General features: G+C 38.3%; 1 protein-coding gene across 3 annotated transcripts in view; it reads left to right on the top strand.

The window, feature by feature from the left end:
- Positions 1 to 18788, top strand: part of ddb1 (damage-specific DNA binding protein 1) — a 52105-nt gene that overhangs the window by 26954 nt on the left and 6363 nt on the right. For all 3 annotated transcript variants that reach the window (XM_085459766.1, XM_085459746.1, XM_085459756.1), the window contains exons 15-24: positions 87 to 194; positions 2418 to 2625; positions 2891 to 2986; positions 3349 to 3460; positions 5571 to 5694; positions 7318 to 7482; positions 8018 to 8112; positions 13857 to 14027; positions 16761 to 16870; positions 17642 to 17811. In XM_085459766.1, the coding sequence (XP_085315892.1) occupies positions 87 to 194; positions 2418 to 2625; positions 2891 to 2986; positions 3349 to 3460; positions 5571 to 5694; positions 7318 to 7482; positions 8018 to 8112; positions 13857 to 14027; positions 16761 to 16870; positions 17642 to 17811 (1359 nt within the window). The remainder of the gene's footprint in view (positions 1 to 86; positions 195 to 2417; positions 2626 to 2890; positions 2987 to 3348; positions 3461 to 5570; positions 5695 to 7317; positions 7483 to 8017; positions 8113 to 13856; positions 14028 to 16760; positions 16871 to 17641; positions 17812 to 18788) is intronic.

Genomic DNA, 18788 nt, shown 5'->3' with positions numbered 1-18788 from the left:
TTTACAAACATTTATCACTTTAGTATAGAACCAGTGACTCTAGAGTATACAGCAAAAATAAATCACTTGTTTGTGTGTGTCCTCAGAAATCATTCCTCGCTCTATCCTAATGACCACCTTTGAAGGGAGCTACTACTTGCTGTGTGCCCTGGGAGATGGAGCACTCTTCTACTTTGGTCTGGATCTGCAGACTGGTAGGTCCTTCTCACTGTTACCGCTACAATCTTTAGACGAGAGCTTCTCAGACTTCTCCAGACTGATGAGGACCTTCAGGCTGGGCCACAGGCTGCTGTCTGTGAGCATTTTCATTTTTAGTTTATCATTTCTTGTCGACTTGCGTAACTGCCAGCACTATATTTGGATGTGTTGGTTCAGAAACTCTACTGCCTGAAGAAAGCTGTGTTATAAGTTTGATTGAAAGGCTGTCATTGAACTGTTAAAGATTTTCAATGTGGTAAAGGCAGAAAAAAGCAGCAGTTTCACAGACAGGACCAAGGCAGCCTACATCAAGGCCAAATGTGGCCAGAAGAATAGAAATATTAAAGGGTCTCTGACATGAGATGGATATATTTAAATGGAATTGTAAAAGGAGGACTTGAGAGTGAGACAATAAATGCTTTTCTGTGTTTAACCGTCTGCTTTTTGGTCCTGAAAAGATGCTGTGCAGTTCAGTAAAGTCCAGTGAGTGTTTATATGTGCATTAGCTAATGTTACGCACTGAGGACTAGCAAAGACTTTCCACTAATTACCTCGGTTTTCATTTAGTATGCTGCATCATTCACATCAGATCAAACGAATTTGACCATGTTATAGAGAAAGGGCTCTCTGGTAGCTTGCTTAACATTAATGTAGTATTTCTGATATTGCTAGTTAAAATAAAAGCTGCTTAGGCTGGTAACCTCTGGATTTTAGGTCTCAGGCTTCATGACCACTTCATCATCCTGCACTTTCAACATGTTAGTATTTCCTTCTAATAAACAACTGTTATCACAGGCGGTGCAGTCATTTGATGCAAATGTAGTTGAATAGTCCTGAACTGCTGCCAGACGAAACTAAAACCGATTTTCAGGTGTCTGTTTTTGAATTTTAAATAGCTGCATGCATTATCACTGTCTGATTTACCCAAACACATCTGGCAGTGTTTTACAGCGATCTTTGTAAGTTTTTGATTCTTATTCTTTATTACTGTATTAGAATGAATGTTATGTAAGTCACAACCAATCAGAACATTTAAATCCATTAATGCCTCTTAATCAAGACTTAATCTGTTCTGCCTCTACAGTGAAATGTAGGCATGTGCTGAGATGTAGTCCAATGGGGAGGCCAGTTTGTTAACGTGTTCATTACTGATTGTGGAAATTATGAGGTCCATTAAAGTACAAAGATACATTTTCTAATTGCTCGTTTTGTCAGACCAGCAGTTCAAAGATGCCATATTTCATTTACAAACACATCACAAAGATTCCCCTGGGTCACCTGATCCAGGCCTAATTTTAAGCTTTGTTAAAAAGGACAGTTTTAAGCCTAATGTTTCCACAGAGGAGGGGCGTAAAAGATGAAGGCTCTACCCTCCATTATAGTCTTATGAAATTTGAACTACAAATAAGCCAGTAGTTTGAAAGTGAAGTACTCTGTTAGGATAACAAGGTACTATGAGGTCTTTAAGATATGATGGGGTCAGGATTTTGCATGTGAGGAAGATTTTCTATTCTTAATTTAACAGGGAGCCAAGGCAGAGACGCTAAAATGGGAGAAAAATATGCTCTCCCTCTCTCTCTAGTCCCAGTTAGTACAATCACTGTAACTTTCTGAATCAGCTGATGGCTTTTCAAGCTTTTAGAGTGACCAGATAATAATGATTTACAACAGTCTGGAGCTAATCAATGTATAAACTAGCTTTTCAGCCTTACTTTAAGACAAGATTTTTCAGATTTTATCTCTACGCAAATTAATAAATAATTTATGTGTGTTCATATAAATATGGTTCAGTAATTCAGTCAAATTAAAGGCCAACGCCTGTGCAGGTTATTCTCTGTATACTGCTGTTATAACTACTGGCTGTACAAAAGATAAAGAATAAACTGAATGGAGCGGTGAAACGTAATTAAAGCAGATGCTTTTATTCAGACCTCATGGGGCCACTGAATGGTTTGGTGAGCATTAAAAGCAACGTATACAAGGAGAACACAAGGGCAAAGCATTAATACTTAATGCCAGCGAGATCAACAAAAACTACCAAGTTGAATTTCGTGAACCCCCTGATAGAGCATTTGCTTTGGCAGAGGATCTGCTCTCAGTGCGTCTTTCTGGGTGGCTTAAAGGAACTTGGCAAAAGGCTCTTTTGACCCAAATACGGATGTAGACCCATTTCTCAAGCTGTTTCAAGTCTGTGGTTTGATCTCGTTTCCTTTTCCTAGGTGCCCTAAGCGAGCGTAAGAAGGTCACTCTTGGTACACAGCCCACTGTGCTGAGGACCTTCAGATCCCTGTCCACTTCCAATGTCTTTGCCTGCTCTGACCGACCCACTGTTATCTATTCCTCCAACCACAAGCTGGTGTTCTCCAATGTCAACCTCAAGGAGGTCAATTATATGTGCCCACTCAACTCTGAGGGCTACCCCGACAGGTCAGCAGCAGAACTTTTCTTCCCTATCATATTTTATCAGTGTGTGGTTTTATGGGAAATTCATCTGTTTTCTTTTCTGTGCTCTGAAGAGTTGGTAGCCGTAAGCCCTTAACGTCTTTTGTTTTGATCCTCTAGCTGACAGAGCTGACTCAGATGTAGTCTCTTTTGATTACAGATGCATACAATCCCACTTTTTGATTTGCAGATAGTGGGTGTATTTTGCCTCTTTTCTCGCCCCTTACTAATGCTGCGTTTTTCATCACAGTTTGGCTCTGGCCAACAACAGCACTCTGACTATTGGAACCATCGATGAGATTCAGAAACTCCACATTCGCACTGTTCCCCTGTATGAATCTCCAAGGTCAGTCAAATATTGAGTTAGAACTGAACTTGAAATGAGCATTTCACATCCATCATCTGTACAAATAATGCTGTTTGTTCTTCATGTTTGCAGTGCCCATTTGTTCTAACCACTTTCTCACACTGGTTTTGTTACATACGCTGGATCAATTTTTGTCATTCTTTTTTCCCCAATCTTTTAAGTGATAGCCATGGCTTAATATCATTTGATAAAGGCTATCAGGTTAGGTTATTGATAAGGTTATGTTATCAAGTCAGAAAACACAAAGCAGGCTCCCCTAGGGGCTTTTTTTTCATCCTGTTTACCCATTTGCTGTTTTCATATTCGCTAACGTGTTTCTATCACTGTCTTTTCTCACTCAGACGGATCTGTTACCAGGAGGTTTCCCAGTGTTTCGGAGTTCTGTCCAGCAGAGTGGAGATTCAGGATGTGAGCGGCACCACATCTGCTGTACGACCCAGCGCGAGCACTCAGGTGCGGTACCTCCCTGTTGTTTGGATGATAAACACCACAGGGCTTGTTTGTTCTGCACTCTTATCTAGCCAGGCACACTGACTGAGAATATTGTTCATAAAATGAATCTGTGAGCTGTCAAGACACCAAATGTTTTGTCTTGTTTGTTACCTGTGAGGACCACTGCAGCCCAAATTTCTCAGCTAGGAGTCTAAAATCTGACTCCTGTGGTATTCAGTGTTACACTTTGCTTAATCACAACCTGATAATTGTAATCTGAGCGTAACTGAAGCTGTTACAGTAAAAGGTTTCCTGTTCAGAGATTAACAATACTGTATGCAAGTTTTAAAAGGTTCGAAATGTTGCTATGTGGAGTTTAGAGAAGTCAGAAAGTAAATGTGTTTTTTTTCTTCTCATGTTTTGATCACATCTATTTATTTTAGAATGCATTAATGGGAGCTGTTAATTAAACACTAACCTAATAGCATAATTGAAGTAATCAACTACTGAGCCATTGTCAGGTTTGTCATAGAAATTTTTAGCATTTTAAATATACAAATTAGATAACAACGGGTTGTTTCTGGCTTTCAGTGTGAAGAGAAAGCATGTTGTACTGGCTGGAGAACAGCAAATCATGGTATCTATGTTCAAATGTGATGGTAAAACGGTATAATTCCATTACATTTGCCTTGAGAAGAAATAAAGTTGTCAGTAATTTTTTTTTGGCGGTGGTGGTGGTTCACATGAGTAAAAAGAAACAGCAGGTGTTTAGTATAGAGTGCAAGCTTTAAGTCAACATGTAACACATCTCAGAAGGGAATTTGTCCCACTCCTCTTTAGAAAAACTCTCTAAATCCTGCAGGTTTCGTGACTGCCACTTGGCAACTCGAAGCTTTAGCTCCTTCCTACTTTTCTATAACATTATGGTCTGGTCACTGGCTAGGCCTCTAGACCTTAATGTCTTTTTGCTTTAGCCACTCCTTTGTTCCTGTGGTGGTATGTTTTAGGTCCTTGTCACGGTGAAAGAAAAAGGTTCTCGTCCTTGATTTTACAGTTCGTAGCCCCATCCATTGGCTACTCAGTGTACTGAAGTTATCCTGTAAACTTATGAGATAAACAGCCCTGAAGCATAATGTTTCCACCTCTGTGCTTGACTGTGGGAATGTTATTCTTTAGCTCATAATCAGTATTTCCTCACAGCAGGTTGAGCTGGATTTTGATTTCATCTGTCCGCAGCACTTCATTCAATCAGATCAATTTAAAATTTGTTTTTTGTGTTTCATTTTTGGTTGATATTCTGTCTCGCCCCATTAAAATAAAACTCCCTGTATGTAGTGGCAGTGACCATATAGGCGCTAGGGCATGCATTTAACTACGCATCTCATAAAAATAAAGGTGACAAAAATAATGTAGTAGCAATAAGAGTAAATGTATGATGTCTAAATGATGATTAATAGGTTATTTTCTAAGTCTAATATAAAAACATTAACTTTTATTTTCAAATGGTGCAGGAACCCTGAAGGATTACAATTATTGTTAGAACATTTGTCCTGTAAAGCCATTTAGAAAGCAGCAGAGTGAATGAATGAGGAAGGATTAGGGCATTTGCTTTATTCCATTGTCATCTCTTACTATTGCTCACAGTCAAGCTCAATTTATCTGGTTAGAGTTTAGAGTTCACATCAAATTTTAACAACAGGGAACATAGTCAGCTTTTGTTTAATTTGTTGACACGAAATGCAGATGATGACTTTTTAGCTGACAAGAAAGAAAGAAAAAAATAGTAGAATGAGACTTTCAAAGGGATTCTCACATGGAGAGCTAATCAGAAACGTCCACACTGGCAGTATGTGTTATGCCCGCTCAGCATGGCTCTTTATCTTCTCCAAGGGGACAGGTATATACTTTTATTTGTGTTTGCATTTACTGCCAGAGCGCCTCTCACATGTGATGACCAGAATGATGTTTACCTGATTTTAAAATGCTGCACATCTGCTGCCACAGATGGTGCCGACTGCGCTGTTCACACAGCTCATGTTGAAATGGGGATTTGAATTGTTTTATAAACCTGTGTTTGGCTTTGTCTGCCCTTCTCTTGCTTGTTCCATCTCATAAATCTGCATCCTTCTAGGCTCTCTCTAGCAGTGTGAGCTCCAGCAAGCTCTTCCCCAGCAGCACTTCTCCCCACGAGACTTCCTTCGGGGAAGAGGTGGAGGTTCACAATCTGCTGGTTGTGGATCAACACACCTTTGAAGGTGAGACAGCAGAATATATATTTCCATTTGAACTAGGAGCATATGATAGTAAAGTAATGTAAAATTGTTGGCAATATGGTGCATGGTCATCATTTGCTAATAAAAGTTGCTGTTTTCTTTTATTTAATCTTATTTTCTGCTTAAATATTTGTGTTTTTATGGTGGGTTTTTTGTGTTCTATGATTGTAAAAAGGTTCATAAAACATAAATGTTTTGGCATTCTGTATCTAAAGCAAACCTCTGGCTCTTTATTAAATAACTGAATGATTTTTGGGAGTCATGCAAACAGTTCAAGCTGAATCCCAGGCAGGATTTCCTTCAGTCTGTTTTGCATTGCAGATTTTACTGCACCAAGCCTTTTTTTTTTTTTTTTTTTTTTTTAAATACCCAGGCATGACCATCCCCACATAAATTAGTGTATGTTATATGTTAATAATATGTAAATAAGGGACTGGCTCAGTACACTGTGTCCACATCCCATTCTGCTTTATTAATGTGCAATCAGATAACTGCTTATTTAGATGTGAGTTTTCCATCAGATATGGAGACACATTTTGATGCATTAGGGTGCAGATCCTGATTTGTATGCAGTTATATTTTATTAATTACCTCCACCTACACTGCCTAGGTTAATGAGCAAAAGCAGCAATAAAATTGAAAAATTTCCTCTCTAGACAGGTGCAATAAAACTAAAAAGAGAGCGAGGGAGGTTAGAAATTATGCCTGTCTTCATAGTATACAGATGCAGGGGATCAGCCCGGTTTGCTACATAATTCTGAAAATCTTGTTCAGCGTCACACATCGAAATTGGCATTAAACACAAATGGGGGAGAAAAAAAAGTACAATGGGCCAAGAACAATCAAACAGACCTGTATACAAGCTGTAGGCAATCCTCCATCTTGGCTATAAGATATTTGGATGAGAAGACAAAAGCATGCTGTCTAATTATGAAGCCATCCATTAACAACGAATGGAGAGCTGAACTGGGCGAATAATTACCAGACGATGTGTAGGACATGTGTTTAAAATAGCTCTACTAATGAATGTATTGTGCAGTGTTATACAATTACTGCACGACATTGAGTCCAGTGTAATGTGCTGCTGAGATTGCAATATTCAGATAAACCTGAGCTCTCACCTCAACAAGATAAATCTGATTCAAAAGAAGCAACGTGAGAGGATGGTAGAGGGAGATCTGGGCAGGTGTGGTGTGTTTGTTGATTTTCTGTTGTTTATACAGTATCCAGCGGCACTGCTTTTCAATTAGATTGTGAACTGAAAAGAGGTTCACATCATGGATATTATCTGTAGATTTTTAGATACTAACAATACTAATAACGTCTTAAATAATTTTAAAATAATATTTCTTAACTGTTCAAGTGGACATTGTGTGTTGTGAAAGGACATTATAACAGCGATTGCAGTAGTTTTTCCTCTATAGTGTAGTTAAAAACCTGCTTGGCCACTCATGCTTGCCTTGTCCGACTTTTATTGCAATGTTACAGTGTTTCCATTTGTGAAGAGATTCATTCTTCAACTATTAACAAAAACTTTAAATTCAAGTAACATTCTCCTTGTTTTACATTTCTAACAAAGTCATTTGTATTTTGTGTATTTGTCAGTTCTGCATGCCCATCAGTTCCTCCCCAGTGAGTATGCTCTCAGCCTGGTGTCTTGTCGCCTGGGAAAAGACCCGTCTGTGTATTTTATCGTCGGCACCGCCATGGTGTACCCAGAGGAGGCTGAGCCCAAGCAAGGACGCATCATTGTCTTCCACTACACCGACGGTCAGTACCCAAACATTCTTCAGGTTTCTCCATTTGCAGCAAATAACCCTAAAATCACTTTTCTGTCTTGTTCTTCAACCTTTATCCCATTTGCCTTCTCAGCCCGGCTCATTTCGCCTTGCTCTCTTCATCCTTCACCTGTTTTCATTTTCTCCTCTCCACCCTCTGTCCTGTATTTCACGCACGAACACTTTGTCCTGCCACGCTCCTGTTTCCCTCCTCACTTAATCATTTTCTTATCACTTCTTATCAGACGTTCCTCCTCTCGACACTACTGATTCTTCTCATTTCCTTTCACACTGCGCCCCTCTCAAGGTGCATTGCATGCCTTTCGTTTATCCTCCTGCAACTCTTCATTTTGCCTATCCTCATTCTGAACGCATCCGTCTTCCTTTCTTCACTTTTTCCCACATCTCTCAGTAATTAAGCAGTAGTCACTTTTTTTTGTAGGAGCTAGTTTAACTCAACCTTTCATGTCTAATGCTTTGAAAGTTAACACAAGATTGACTGGGAGACACTCTGCTTTTTCCTCCAGGTAAGCTCCAAACCGTTGCTGAAAAGGAGGTGAAAGGAGCTGTCTACTCTATGGTAGAGTTCAATGGCAAATTCCTGGCCAGCATAAATAGCACAGTAAGTGGACATTAGTATTTTTAGCTGGTCTTTGAAAAATCTTGACTTTTTCTTATAGTCATGCTTGAAGACCTGAAGAAAAAGTGCAGCTTGAAGGTTAAATTGTTTTAATTTGTCAGATTCTATTTTTTTTTCTTTTACTGAAAAAACTTGCTTGCATAATTAAATCTTTACTTTCGGCCCTTGGGAAGGTGCCTGAGTCAAGTGCACCTCCATCACAATTTCTTTTCACTGCACACGTCACAATTTACCATGTAGTCCAGAGATTAAAAGCAGCACCTCTCTATTTTGCTTCAGTTTTCTCACCATGTGTCGAGGAAACTGAGTTATGAAAAAACTGTGTTTACTTTTATAACTGACCTGGCTCTGCAGATGCTCAAGCTTCCAGCTAGAGAAACTTTCACTTGGATCCTTCATTTCACCTTAACGTGAAGAATAGCTGCATATTCTCTTCCAAATAGTATGTGAATATATAACATTTACACTCTAAAGTATTTATTCCTTAAGCGTACTTTTGTAAAACTTCTTTGTATTGTGCTGGAGAGACATCAACTGAAGGTGACCTGGGACCAGGCTGTACTTTCATATAATATGAATTTGTAGCACAAGATGGAGCATTGAATTAATATAACATTTATGTAGGTGACCAAAATAACACATTCTCATGTCCGACGTTGGAATGAGGAAATGAGAATAGACCTAAAGATAAACATTTAAAATAAAACAAAACCAGCACAACACAACCATGGATATAATGCTGTCCCCTAGTGGTGAACGTTTTAAATTTGCAGAGGTTAGACAGTGGTGTGAAAAAGTGTTCGCCCCCTTCCTGAGTTCCTTTTTAATATTTGTCACACTTTTGAGAATTTTGTTTTACTCCACTGTGTCAGGCAGGTCCTAATTTAAGTGATTTCTTGATTGATAACTGGTGTGGCAGTAATCAGGCCTGGGTGTGGCTGGAGTTGATTTATGTTAAAACAAGGGGGTTAACTGTTTTGCACAGGGCCATGTAGGTGTGAATTTTTTGGCCCTCAATAAAGACCTTCATTAAGAAATGGCATTTTGTTTTTATTATCTTTTTCTTATATTTAATTTGTTTGATGATCTGAAAAATTTAAGTGTGACAAATATACAAAACAAATACTTTTTCAGTCAGACTGCTCAGTGTGCTTCATTTAGTCCACTTTCAAGTGATTTGCATGTTTTGACTTTCTTTGATTGTGACAGGAAATGACAAAAACTACCTCCTTAGCAGTTTTTCTTCAATATCTAAATCATTTGATCCCACATGGATGAATATGAGGATTTCTTGACATACAGTGCGAAAGAAACAGCCTCACTCCCCACTCTTTTGTAATATCACACTCATTCACACTAAGATATAGATAGATTAAAAGCTAGAAAGTCATGTTTATCCAAAGATTTAGTGATGGGTTTCAGATATCTGAAACTCATCACTCACTGCAGCGAACTTTCCACATCTAGCTCCCAAAGATAAACAGTGATTAAAGGGTAATCAATCCTGGAAGCAGTATTAATTTTTCTTTATGGTGACAACCTCAGTAGAGCATTATGCAAAATGTTTGGGATTTTTTTACTGGACAATTTTTCTTATTTTTTCTTATCTTTTTTTGTTTGTTTGTTTGTTTGTTTGTTTTTAAACTACAGAGTTTTACACTTGGATCTTTCTTTCTGCACCTTAGTGTCTTTTAAGCACAACACTCTTTATTTCTGCTCAAACTTGATATGGACAAACAAATAATTTAAATTTTTTCTGGAAATTTAAGAAATTCCTGACTAAAGTAGAAATGTTGTTCTTATATTGGACTACAAGCTGAGTGGAGTCCCCTACTGCAAAGACAAACAGTCAAGAGTCATTACTGATTCAGATTGATTGCAGCGTAGGAATACAAAATAGATTGAAGTGAGACCGTGATTGTTTAGAGACGAGTGACCTGTGCAATCACCTTGTGATCAAAATTGGTGACCCAGAGGTTGAGGATATTGCATGGTGATTGCAGCTACTTTGATGTAATCACTGGGCAACCATCTTTTTTTGGTTCTCTTTTTTTCGTTTTTCTTTTTTCTTTTGTTTGTTTGTTTGTTTTCTCCCCCTTAGTAACTCTAGTACAGCTGAGTAAATAAAGTTTATTACATTTTTAAATTATACTCAACTATAAAAACAAAGAAAAAAATAGATCCGAAAGTAAAACAAAAAGACGTCATTAAATGAATAAAGGATGAAGTTGTTTTGTTTTTGTTGGTTTTCTTTGTTGTTGTTGTAATGTAAACTTTGTACATGTAGTTACATTTTTTGAAATAATAATAACAATAGATGATGACTATAATGATAATAATAATCATTCCAAATAAAACCGGCTAGTCTTTGTTCTATTGAGTTTACCGTCATGAGTAGAAATTTGGTCTACCTTGATTTTTTGTTTTGTCAATTGCTTGACTCAAATTAATTTAAAAAAAGTTGTTAGCTGGTGCAGACTATGGAACGCCAGGACTGCCATAATGAATTAATTAAATACACCATTAAATAATTAATTAAATGTGGCAATAATTAATTAAAATTGGAATTAATTAATTAAATAAATAGTTATGACACATGTAATTAATTAATTATTGACACATTTAATTAATTATTTATGTATTTCACATTTTAATTAATTATTGACACATTTCATTAATTATTGACACATTTAATTAATTATTTAATGATATATTTATTTATTTCATTTTGGCAGTCCTGACGCCTGGCTCTCGTCATGAAATAATTTTATCTGTCAGCCTCACCCATCAAACTCAGGGGGCGGGGTTAACGCTGCCCATGCAGCTTCTCTAACATTTGATTGGTTGCCGTGCAAAGTAAGTCAAAACAGGTCGATCCTAGAAAATCGATTGCTTGTGTAGACTTGGGGCAGCCAGTTATCCCAGAATGCAGATCAAATCACAAGCAGCAATGGTGGTGGTGTAGTTTTAAAATACCCCGTTTTTCTGTCACCAGCTACACTTTTAACAGTGTTTTAGCCGCGAATGTCGCGACGTATGTCTGGTCAGGTTGTCAACATAGAACATGTTTGCAAAAGTGCTCAGATGTTTTCAGAGATTTCACTAGCTCTGCTAACAGTTAGCATGCAGAGCGCACCGAGGGGGTTACGTTAACCGGTTTGTTTACATATTCCACTCTCCGTGTTCCACATGTTGCATTCGCAGATTCTCATTTTCACCAAACGATCGTCTCTTTCCGCCTGGTCTTGTGTCTCTGTGCTTCTGTAACATAAAGAACGAGCTGACATTTTTCTCACGAAACCAGCGATCAGCTCAACAGACCCTCAGTTTACCTGCATGCATCCTCCTCCTCATCTGTCAGCTGTTTAACACCTGCTGCTAATTCAAGAAACACGCCTAGTTACCTGGTGATAGTCACAGTTTAACTGGGCAGCCGGTGCTCGATATAAAGCAATGTCAGCGCATTTTTCTGCACAAGATAAGTAAATATAGTATTTTCCCCGAGCGCAGAGCTGCTGGAGCTCGTTTCCTTACAGAGCACTTTATAGGCGAACAGCTTCATCGGCGGCTGATGTCCAATCACCGGCACACAGCTTTCAAACCTCAGCTGAGTTTTAGCTCTCAGTGGTTAAACGCTGGACTTCATTCACTCAGGTTCTGTCTGTCGGGTCACGTTTACTTCGCTGTTTTATTTACAACTGAGCAAATCGGTTTGGCTGAGGTTAAAGTTACGTTTCATAACTGCATAGTTTCACAGACGTTTAATGGTTCACTGGCACATGTGTTAGACTGAACTATCATCTAAATATCATCTGTTTTTTAATAGTTATTCAACTGTATTCTAAGCACCAGCTGTCTGTTAGAATGTGATTTTTTTTCTCTCTCTGTTGGCAGAGGTATAAAAATGCGCAGGAAAATCTGACATGCATGGCGAACTTCACCGACGATATTTAGGGAGGAATAAACACACATCAAACATAAATGAACCATTTGTCTGTCTCCATAATTGAGAGCATTTTCTCTTCTTATGTCAACACTCTCTCTCTTTTTTTTGCTTTTTTTTTGCTTTTTCGGTCATGTTATGTTTACCTGTCAAAGGCTTGTTACAAACTATGAAACACATCGTGCAGACTTCTGGATGTTAGAAGAAAACTAATACTGCTCATGAATGAGACTAAAGGCAGGAAGGTGTCCTTTAAAACTAAACATGTTAATAGGACCTCCCTGTTTATATCATAGTTTATGATATAGCACGTGTATTTCAGTAATAGCCTGCTGAGGCCACTATACGTGCTGGCCTCATATCAAATGTGAAGGCAGACTGAGTCTATGTTTGACGTTTTTTATATCTAATCTTCCTTTTCAAACATTTAAACAGCAGCGAGTCTGCAGCTGAGGGAATACAAATTCAAATTGTCGGAACAGGTTTGCTCGTTTCTTGGATTCATTTGGTGATTTATTAAATGTATAACTGTTATTCTAATCTGCTGCTGAGTCTCTTACACTTTTCTTTATGCTGTATATTTTCACGTCTCTGGAATAGTTGGCAGTTAGATAGTCAGCTGGGAAACTTTGTGTTAACTCATGGAGCTGAGGATATCGTGGATATGCTGACCTCGCTGCGTGGTGTACAGAGCGAGGTCACGCTGATTACTGAACAAAAACCCAAAGATCAGATGTTAAACAGATTTATTTGCTCTCTCTCCTCCTTAAACATGTTTTTAATGTTAGTTATAATTCAGAATTGGCGACTGAAACACGTAGGACACATAAGAACATCAGGAAATAAAACATCGATAAATATAACCTCAGTAAAAGAAGTCAGCGGGGGTTACTACAGCTGTGTACCGGGGCCTGCGCTTTGTCGGTGGGATTGCTTGCGAGGCGAGCGGGTCTATCCCACGCTTTGCCGTGAGACTGGGCAGACATCTCCGAAATCATCGAAACACTTTTGCAAAGAGGCTGTATCTTGACAAACCGACCAGACACATGAAGATTAAACCACTACATTCTCTGCTAAAAAAAATATTAAAACGGTATTTGGTAACACACAAACAGGGTTTTTCAAAGCTCAGTTCTGTTAGCTTCCACATGCCGGTTGTTGTGTGCTAGAAACAATGGCTACCAGGCCAAAGCAATGGTTTTGACTCGATCAGCGTTAACCCCGCCCCCTGAGTTTGATGGGTGAGGCTGACAGATAAAATTATTTCATGATGAGAGCCAGGCGCCAAGACTGCCAAAATGAAATAAATAAATATATCATTAAATAATTAATTAAATGTGTCAATAATTAATGAAATGTGTCAATAATTAATTAAAATGTGAAATACATAAATAATTAATTAAATGTGTCAATAATTAATTAATTACATGTGTCATAACTATTTATTTAATTAATTAATTCCAATTTTAATTAATTATTGCCACATTTAATTAATTATTTAATGGTGTATTTAATTAATTCATTATGGCAGTCCTGGCGTTCCATACAGACAGCATGAAACTGCGAGTGTAATTAGCCGTTTAATGTTCATTAATGTTGCAGCTTATAATTCACATACTCAATCAGCACCTCGCCTTCATGCTCACACACACAATCTGGAGTGATAGCATTGTGGAAGTAAAATGTCATACACTTCATCAAACATGGCTAAAGCTAATCACTGCTGCTTTTATCTTTGGCAGCTTGACAACCAACAATTATACACACTTCTTGTTTGTTTAAGGTCCGTCTGTACGAGTGGACGGCCGAGAAAGAGCTGAGGACCGAGTGTAACCACTACAACAATATTATGGCCCTTTACCTGAAGACCAAAGGAGATTTCATTCTGGTGGGAGACTTGATGAGGTCCGTCCTGCTGCTGGCATACAAATCCATGGAGGGCAACTTTGAAGAGGTAAGAAGAGAAGGTTTAATATATCAAACAAGTTGGTTTGTCTGTACTGAAAACAGCTGTGAAAACACAAATTAACCTTGAGTTTCATTCAAGGCTGCTGGTTTTGAAAGAATTTGATTTGATTTTTAAAGACTTTGGTTTAGTGTCTGTTTACCCACATTTGCATGTTGTCACTCTTCTCTTCAGGGTATAAATGTTGTTGTTGTTTTTTTTTAATGTCTACCACGCATAGCCTCATACCTCCCAGCCTTCTGATGAGCAAAGTGTTCAAATTGATTTGTGGAAGAAAGATACAGAGATTTGATGATGAGTCACGCATCCTATTGTGTGCGTGTTGTGTTGTTATGCTCAGTGTAATAAGTCCTGGAGACCAAAAGGGCTTGAATTTATTTAGAAACAAAATATACCTTCAAGTGCCTTAAAATTTTAGATGGAAAATATTATCTACTTACATACCAAAGCAAGTATAATCAATATTTTACATTAAAAATAGATAAAGTGTTGCACCTAAAAAAAAAAACTAAAAAAAAACAAGTACTAAACTCTGTAGTTTGCTGTTGGGAGATAGAAAATCTTTAATTTTCTCTGCCAGCAGCTTTGGTTCGGTGCAACAGGCTGTTTGTTTTAGTGTACAGTGCTGTATATTTCTCTATCTGGCCATCAGGACTCTAACATCATTCACAATAACACAATCAATTTGATATGTGATATTAAAATGTCGTATTGTGATATCATTGCTATAGCTGTGGCATACATTTACACTCTAGTGCATGGACTAACGAGACAAGCCAAGGCGTGTGTGAGAGCAACAGCCACACCTGTCAGCCTGCAATGACGATTTAGTATGTAAAACAGGAGCTACTTATACAACCCAGCGCGACAACATGCAAGAAAACCATTCATGCAAAACGAGGAAACAACAAATGTGTTTCAACACTTTAGGTCAAAGCTGTCCAGTGCAGCTTGGCTACAAAGAAGTAGATGCTTGCAGTTGATGATGTGGGATGTTTTTATGTGATGGTGTTGGGCCGCTCCTGATAAGTTAAGCAATTTAACATTGTAACTTATCAGGAGCTGCCCAACACCATCTGCTACTAGGGCTGTGCGATATGACCAAAATCTCATATCCCGATATAAGAGCGTCCTTTAACCGGAGTCGAGTGTTTTAACCGATGCATGAAACTACACATTTTTAGACATAAGTTGTAACGGCCGCCGTTTTCTTTGTATTTATTACATGGCGTGCTGTGGGTTGCCTGTTCTAACATTTGAGTCTAAGGTTTATTTTTTAGCACCTGGCGGCTCTAATCTGCTCTTTCACGTGATTCAGTTTATTTTGAAAAGTCTCAGCAGGATCTTGAGCTTTATTGTGAAAGGTTTATGTGGAACATAAACAAGCGGACATGCAAAGGTGCTACCGTCGCTGTTGCTAACCACAAGGCATAAAAACAGGCGCTTGTCCATCAGTAGTGTGGTTATATTAAATAAATATATATATATATATATATATAAGAGAAAGAGAGAACTTAAGAGAGAAATTAATATAATTAATTTAGCCACTACAGTGATCATCAGAACGATGAAAAAATATTGCCGTAAACAGTTTATTTTGCGACACCATTAAATCAACGATAACGTAAAATGAAACGATAGACGTTTTTATATCGTCATCCAATATATATCGTTATATCGAACAGCCCTATCTGCTACCATGTTAAATTACTTAGTGTTAAGCATTTACTTTATTTTCAACGATTTCCTGGGAAAACTAGCTACTCAAACTACTTTGGTGCTACACCTGATTTATGTTGTGTCACTACTGTTGCACTATATTGTTCCTCCTGCTAACAACTTGTTTCAGTAGATTCACACTTCAAATTAGGAAGTGTGTCATCAGGGACAGTAGCTCATTGGAAGAGGCTGGAAAATGTCCTTCATTTATTTACACTTATAAGTGCTGCTTCAGTTCAGTATTTTTTTTTCTACATTGCCAGAAATATCATTATCACACCTTTCCTGAAATATTTCAAGATAGATATTACAGTATAACCCCTACTGCTCAACACCAAACAGAAAGCAGAGATAGTTTGCAACTAGCTTTTGAATGTAATGACACATTCAACAGATAAACAGCTAGATATTTACCTTAGAAGATAAACAAGATTAAAAGTAAATATTGGCCTTATATTTATCTGTAGTCATGTGAACCTGTATTCTTTGTAATGATCAATAGGGGTCATCTTAATGTGTTTATCATCTCAAACACTAATTTTCAGTCATCTTTAATACAGCACGGTGATCTACTTTGCCAATTAGACTCCTATTAACAGTAAAATAGATGATAAAGCATTGTTTGGCTTATTGCTGGAGTTGTACATGATCTAGCATCCTTCATTTAAAATAAGCCAGTGAGCTCACAGTGCAAATACTTTGAGTTATATATAGTGTCCATCATAGACCCAGTTCAGGATCCTCTATGCGCATAATCAGCATGAATAGAACAGATTTGAAAAGCATTTTTCATGCCTTTGTATTCAAGGACATTTCATGTTGCTCGGGGCTTGAAACATAAAAGCAGTATGTTTGGAGTCAGCACTTCTTAGCTCATAGATAATGCAGTATCTACTTGGAGACAAGTACCACCTTTGTTTTGCCCAGGACCTCTCTGGTGTTTACTGTTTTCTCTGACATATCTTACGTTTGTTTGTTTTGTTTTTTTATTATTTGCTTTAGATTGCCCGTGACTTCAATCCTAACTGGATGAGTGCAGTGGAAATTCTGGATGACGACAACTTCCTGGGGGCGGAGAACGCCTTCAATCTGTTTGTCTGCCAAAAGGACAGGTGAGGAGGAGCAGTATAAACGGTGCCGTGAGTAGTTTTGCACATTAACGTGAATGATTCCTGTAAGCATTACGGCCCCATTACATTTTCCATTGAAGTCAACCATCAAAAAGTTTGTGTTAACTCCAACATTTATTCACTGAAAGCAGTATCATCTTATTAGGAGGGTGTTTTTTACCGTGAGTTGCACGGTACTTTGTAGAGCACCATCACTGGAGTGAATGTGATGCAGCAGCAATTGTCCTTGCATTTGTTTTGGAAGTTATCTCAGCGGTGAACTTTTAGTCACTCTGCTGCCTTTCTCTCTTTAGTAATTCTGCTATAAAACAAGTGTTGACTTTAAGGAAAAGTAAGAAAGATGTGATCTGGAAGTGAGTGTGCTACATTTATGTCCCAGCTTATTATCCGCCTTCTACATCAAGCTGGACCTCTCAATGCTTTTGACCTTTATTTTTGTGTCACATGTCTCTTCCTGTTGCTCTCCCCCGTTTCTCACCCTTTTATCCATTACTTCTCTATCATTCTCTGACCTTTTCTAACGCTTTTAATATCTCTGCCCCCCTTGTTTTTTGTTTTGTTTAATCGATCAAGTCTGTCCCCCAATAATTTATTCTCCCTTAACATAATTTTCTCTTTGTTTTTGCACTTTATTTTTTCTCTCCTGTTTGCTCATACATCAACTCTTTTTCTCACATGTTTTATTCTTTATTGTTTGTAAACCCTCACTCTCCACCTTTTGCATTTCTCTCCCACCGTCCTTTCTCCGGTCAGTGCGGCCACCACAGACGAGGAGCGTCAGCACCTGCAGGAAGTGGGGCTGTTTCACCTTGGGGAGTTTGTAAATGTCTTCTGCCATGGTTCGCTGGTGCTGCAGAACCTCGGCGAGAGCTCCACACCCACCCAGGGCTCAGTGCTCTTTGGCACGGTTAATGGCATGATTGGTAAGTGCACTGATGACAAATGACAAATTGCTGTAAGCCTACAGCCAGTATTAGTTAGCATAGTTTAGCTTAGCCAGTATTAGTTAGCTTAGCTTCCCAAGACTGAGAAGAGGTGGAAACTACATGCCAAGTGACAAAGGTAACAATATTTAGTTCCCACTGCCTCTCAGTCTACACAAAGACAAACGGTGCACTGTTTCTTGGCTGGTAGTAGGAACTTCCTACTGTCCACTGGTTTCCTTGAACTGAGTGGAGGCTCCCAGCCAAGTAACTTTTCAGCATGTAGCACTCCAAAACTTTACTTTCACCTTGGCTTTTGTCCTGGTCAGACAAATGAGAGATAATTTGTTAATTAGTGGAAGTGACGGGAGGTAGATAGTTTTCAGAGCCAGGCAAGATTTATCCCCGCCCTCCTTGTTTTTCAGCCTTTGTGCAAAGATGCACTGAGAAGTCAGGGGCACCAGTCATCTAACTGTTGGCTAAATCTGATTTTTAACTGCTGAAATTTCTCTTTTAGCGTTACTTCACCTAAATGGCAAAAATATGAATATTTTCCCACTCATTAGTAATGTCCAGTTTTATAGATTAGCATGGATTTATTTGTAGTAGCCACTGCTGAGAGTTTCCATCGTTATTCAATAGAGGATTGATAGCAGGAGTTATTCTGTGGTGTAAGATGTAAATAGAACAAGCTCATTTTAACCCTGTGTTTAATTTTAAAAGATAATAAAATGAAACTGTTTTTGGAAATACAGTTCATTTTAAATTTAATGCTGTCAAAGGTTAGATGTTGAGCACTTTATTGAATCTCCCTCTTCTTCTTCTTCTTGCTACGCTCTTTATTGATGAACTGAGGAGTTGCTGTAGGTTTAAGAGAGAAATCTTCTCTCTTACTGGCTCAGGTGACTGGTCTGGACAGGCCAGTTTATAGCACCCAGGCTCTTTTCTTTTCAAGCAGTAAGGCGTGCATCATGAAA

The sequence above is a fragment of the Copadichromis virginalis genome, linkage group LG1 (genome assembly GCF_057382275.1).
Source record: "Copadichromis virginalis isolate Kocher_CV1m ecotype Utaka linkage group LG1, C_Virginalis_male_GT1.1, whole genome shotgun sequence".
In the NCBI taxonomy this organism is placed as follows: Eukaryota; Metazoa; Chordata; class Actinopteri; order Cichliformes; family Cichlidae; genus Copadichromis; species Copadichromis virginalis.
Note: the sequence above shows the minus strand (reverse complement) of the source record. Positions and strands in the feature narration are given on the sequence as shown.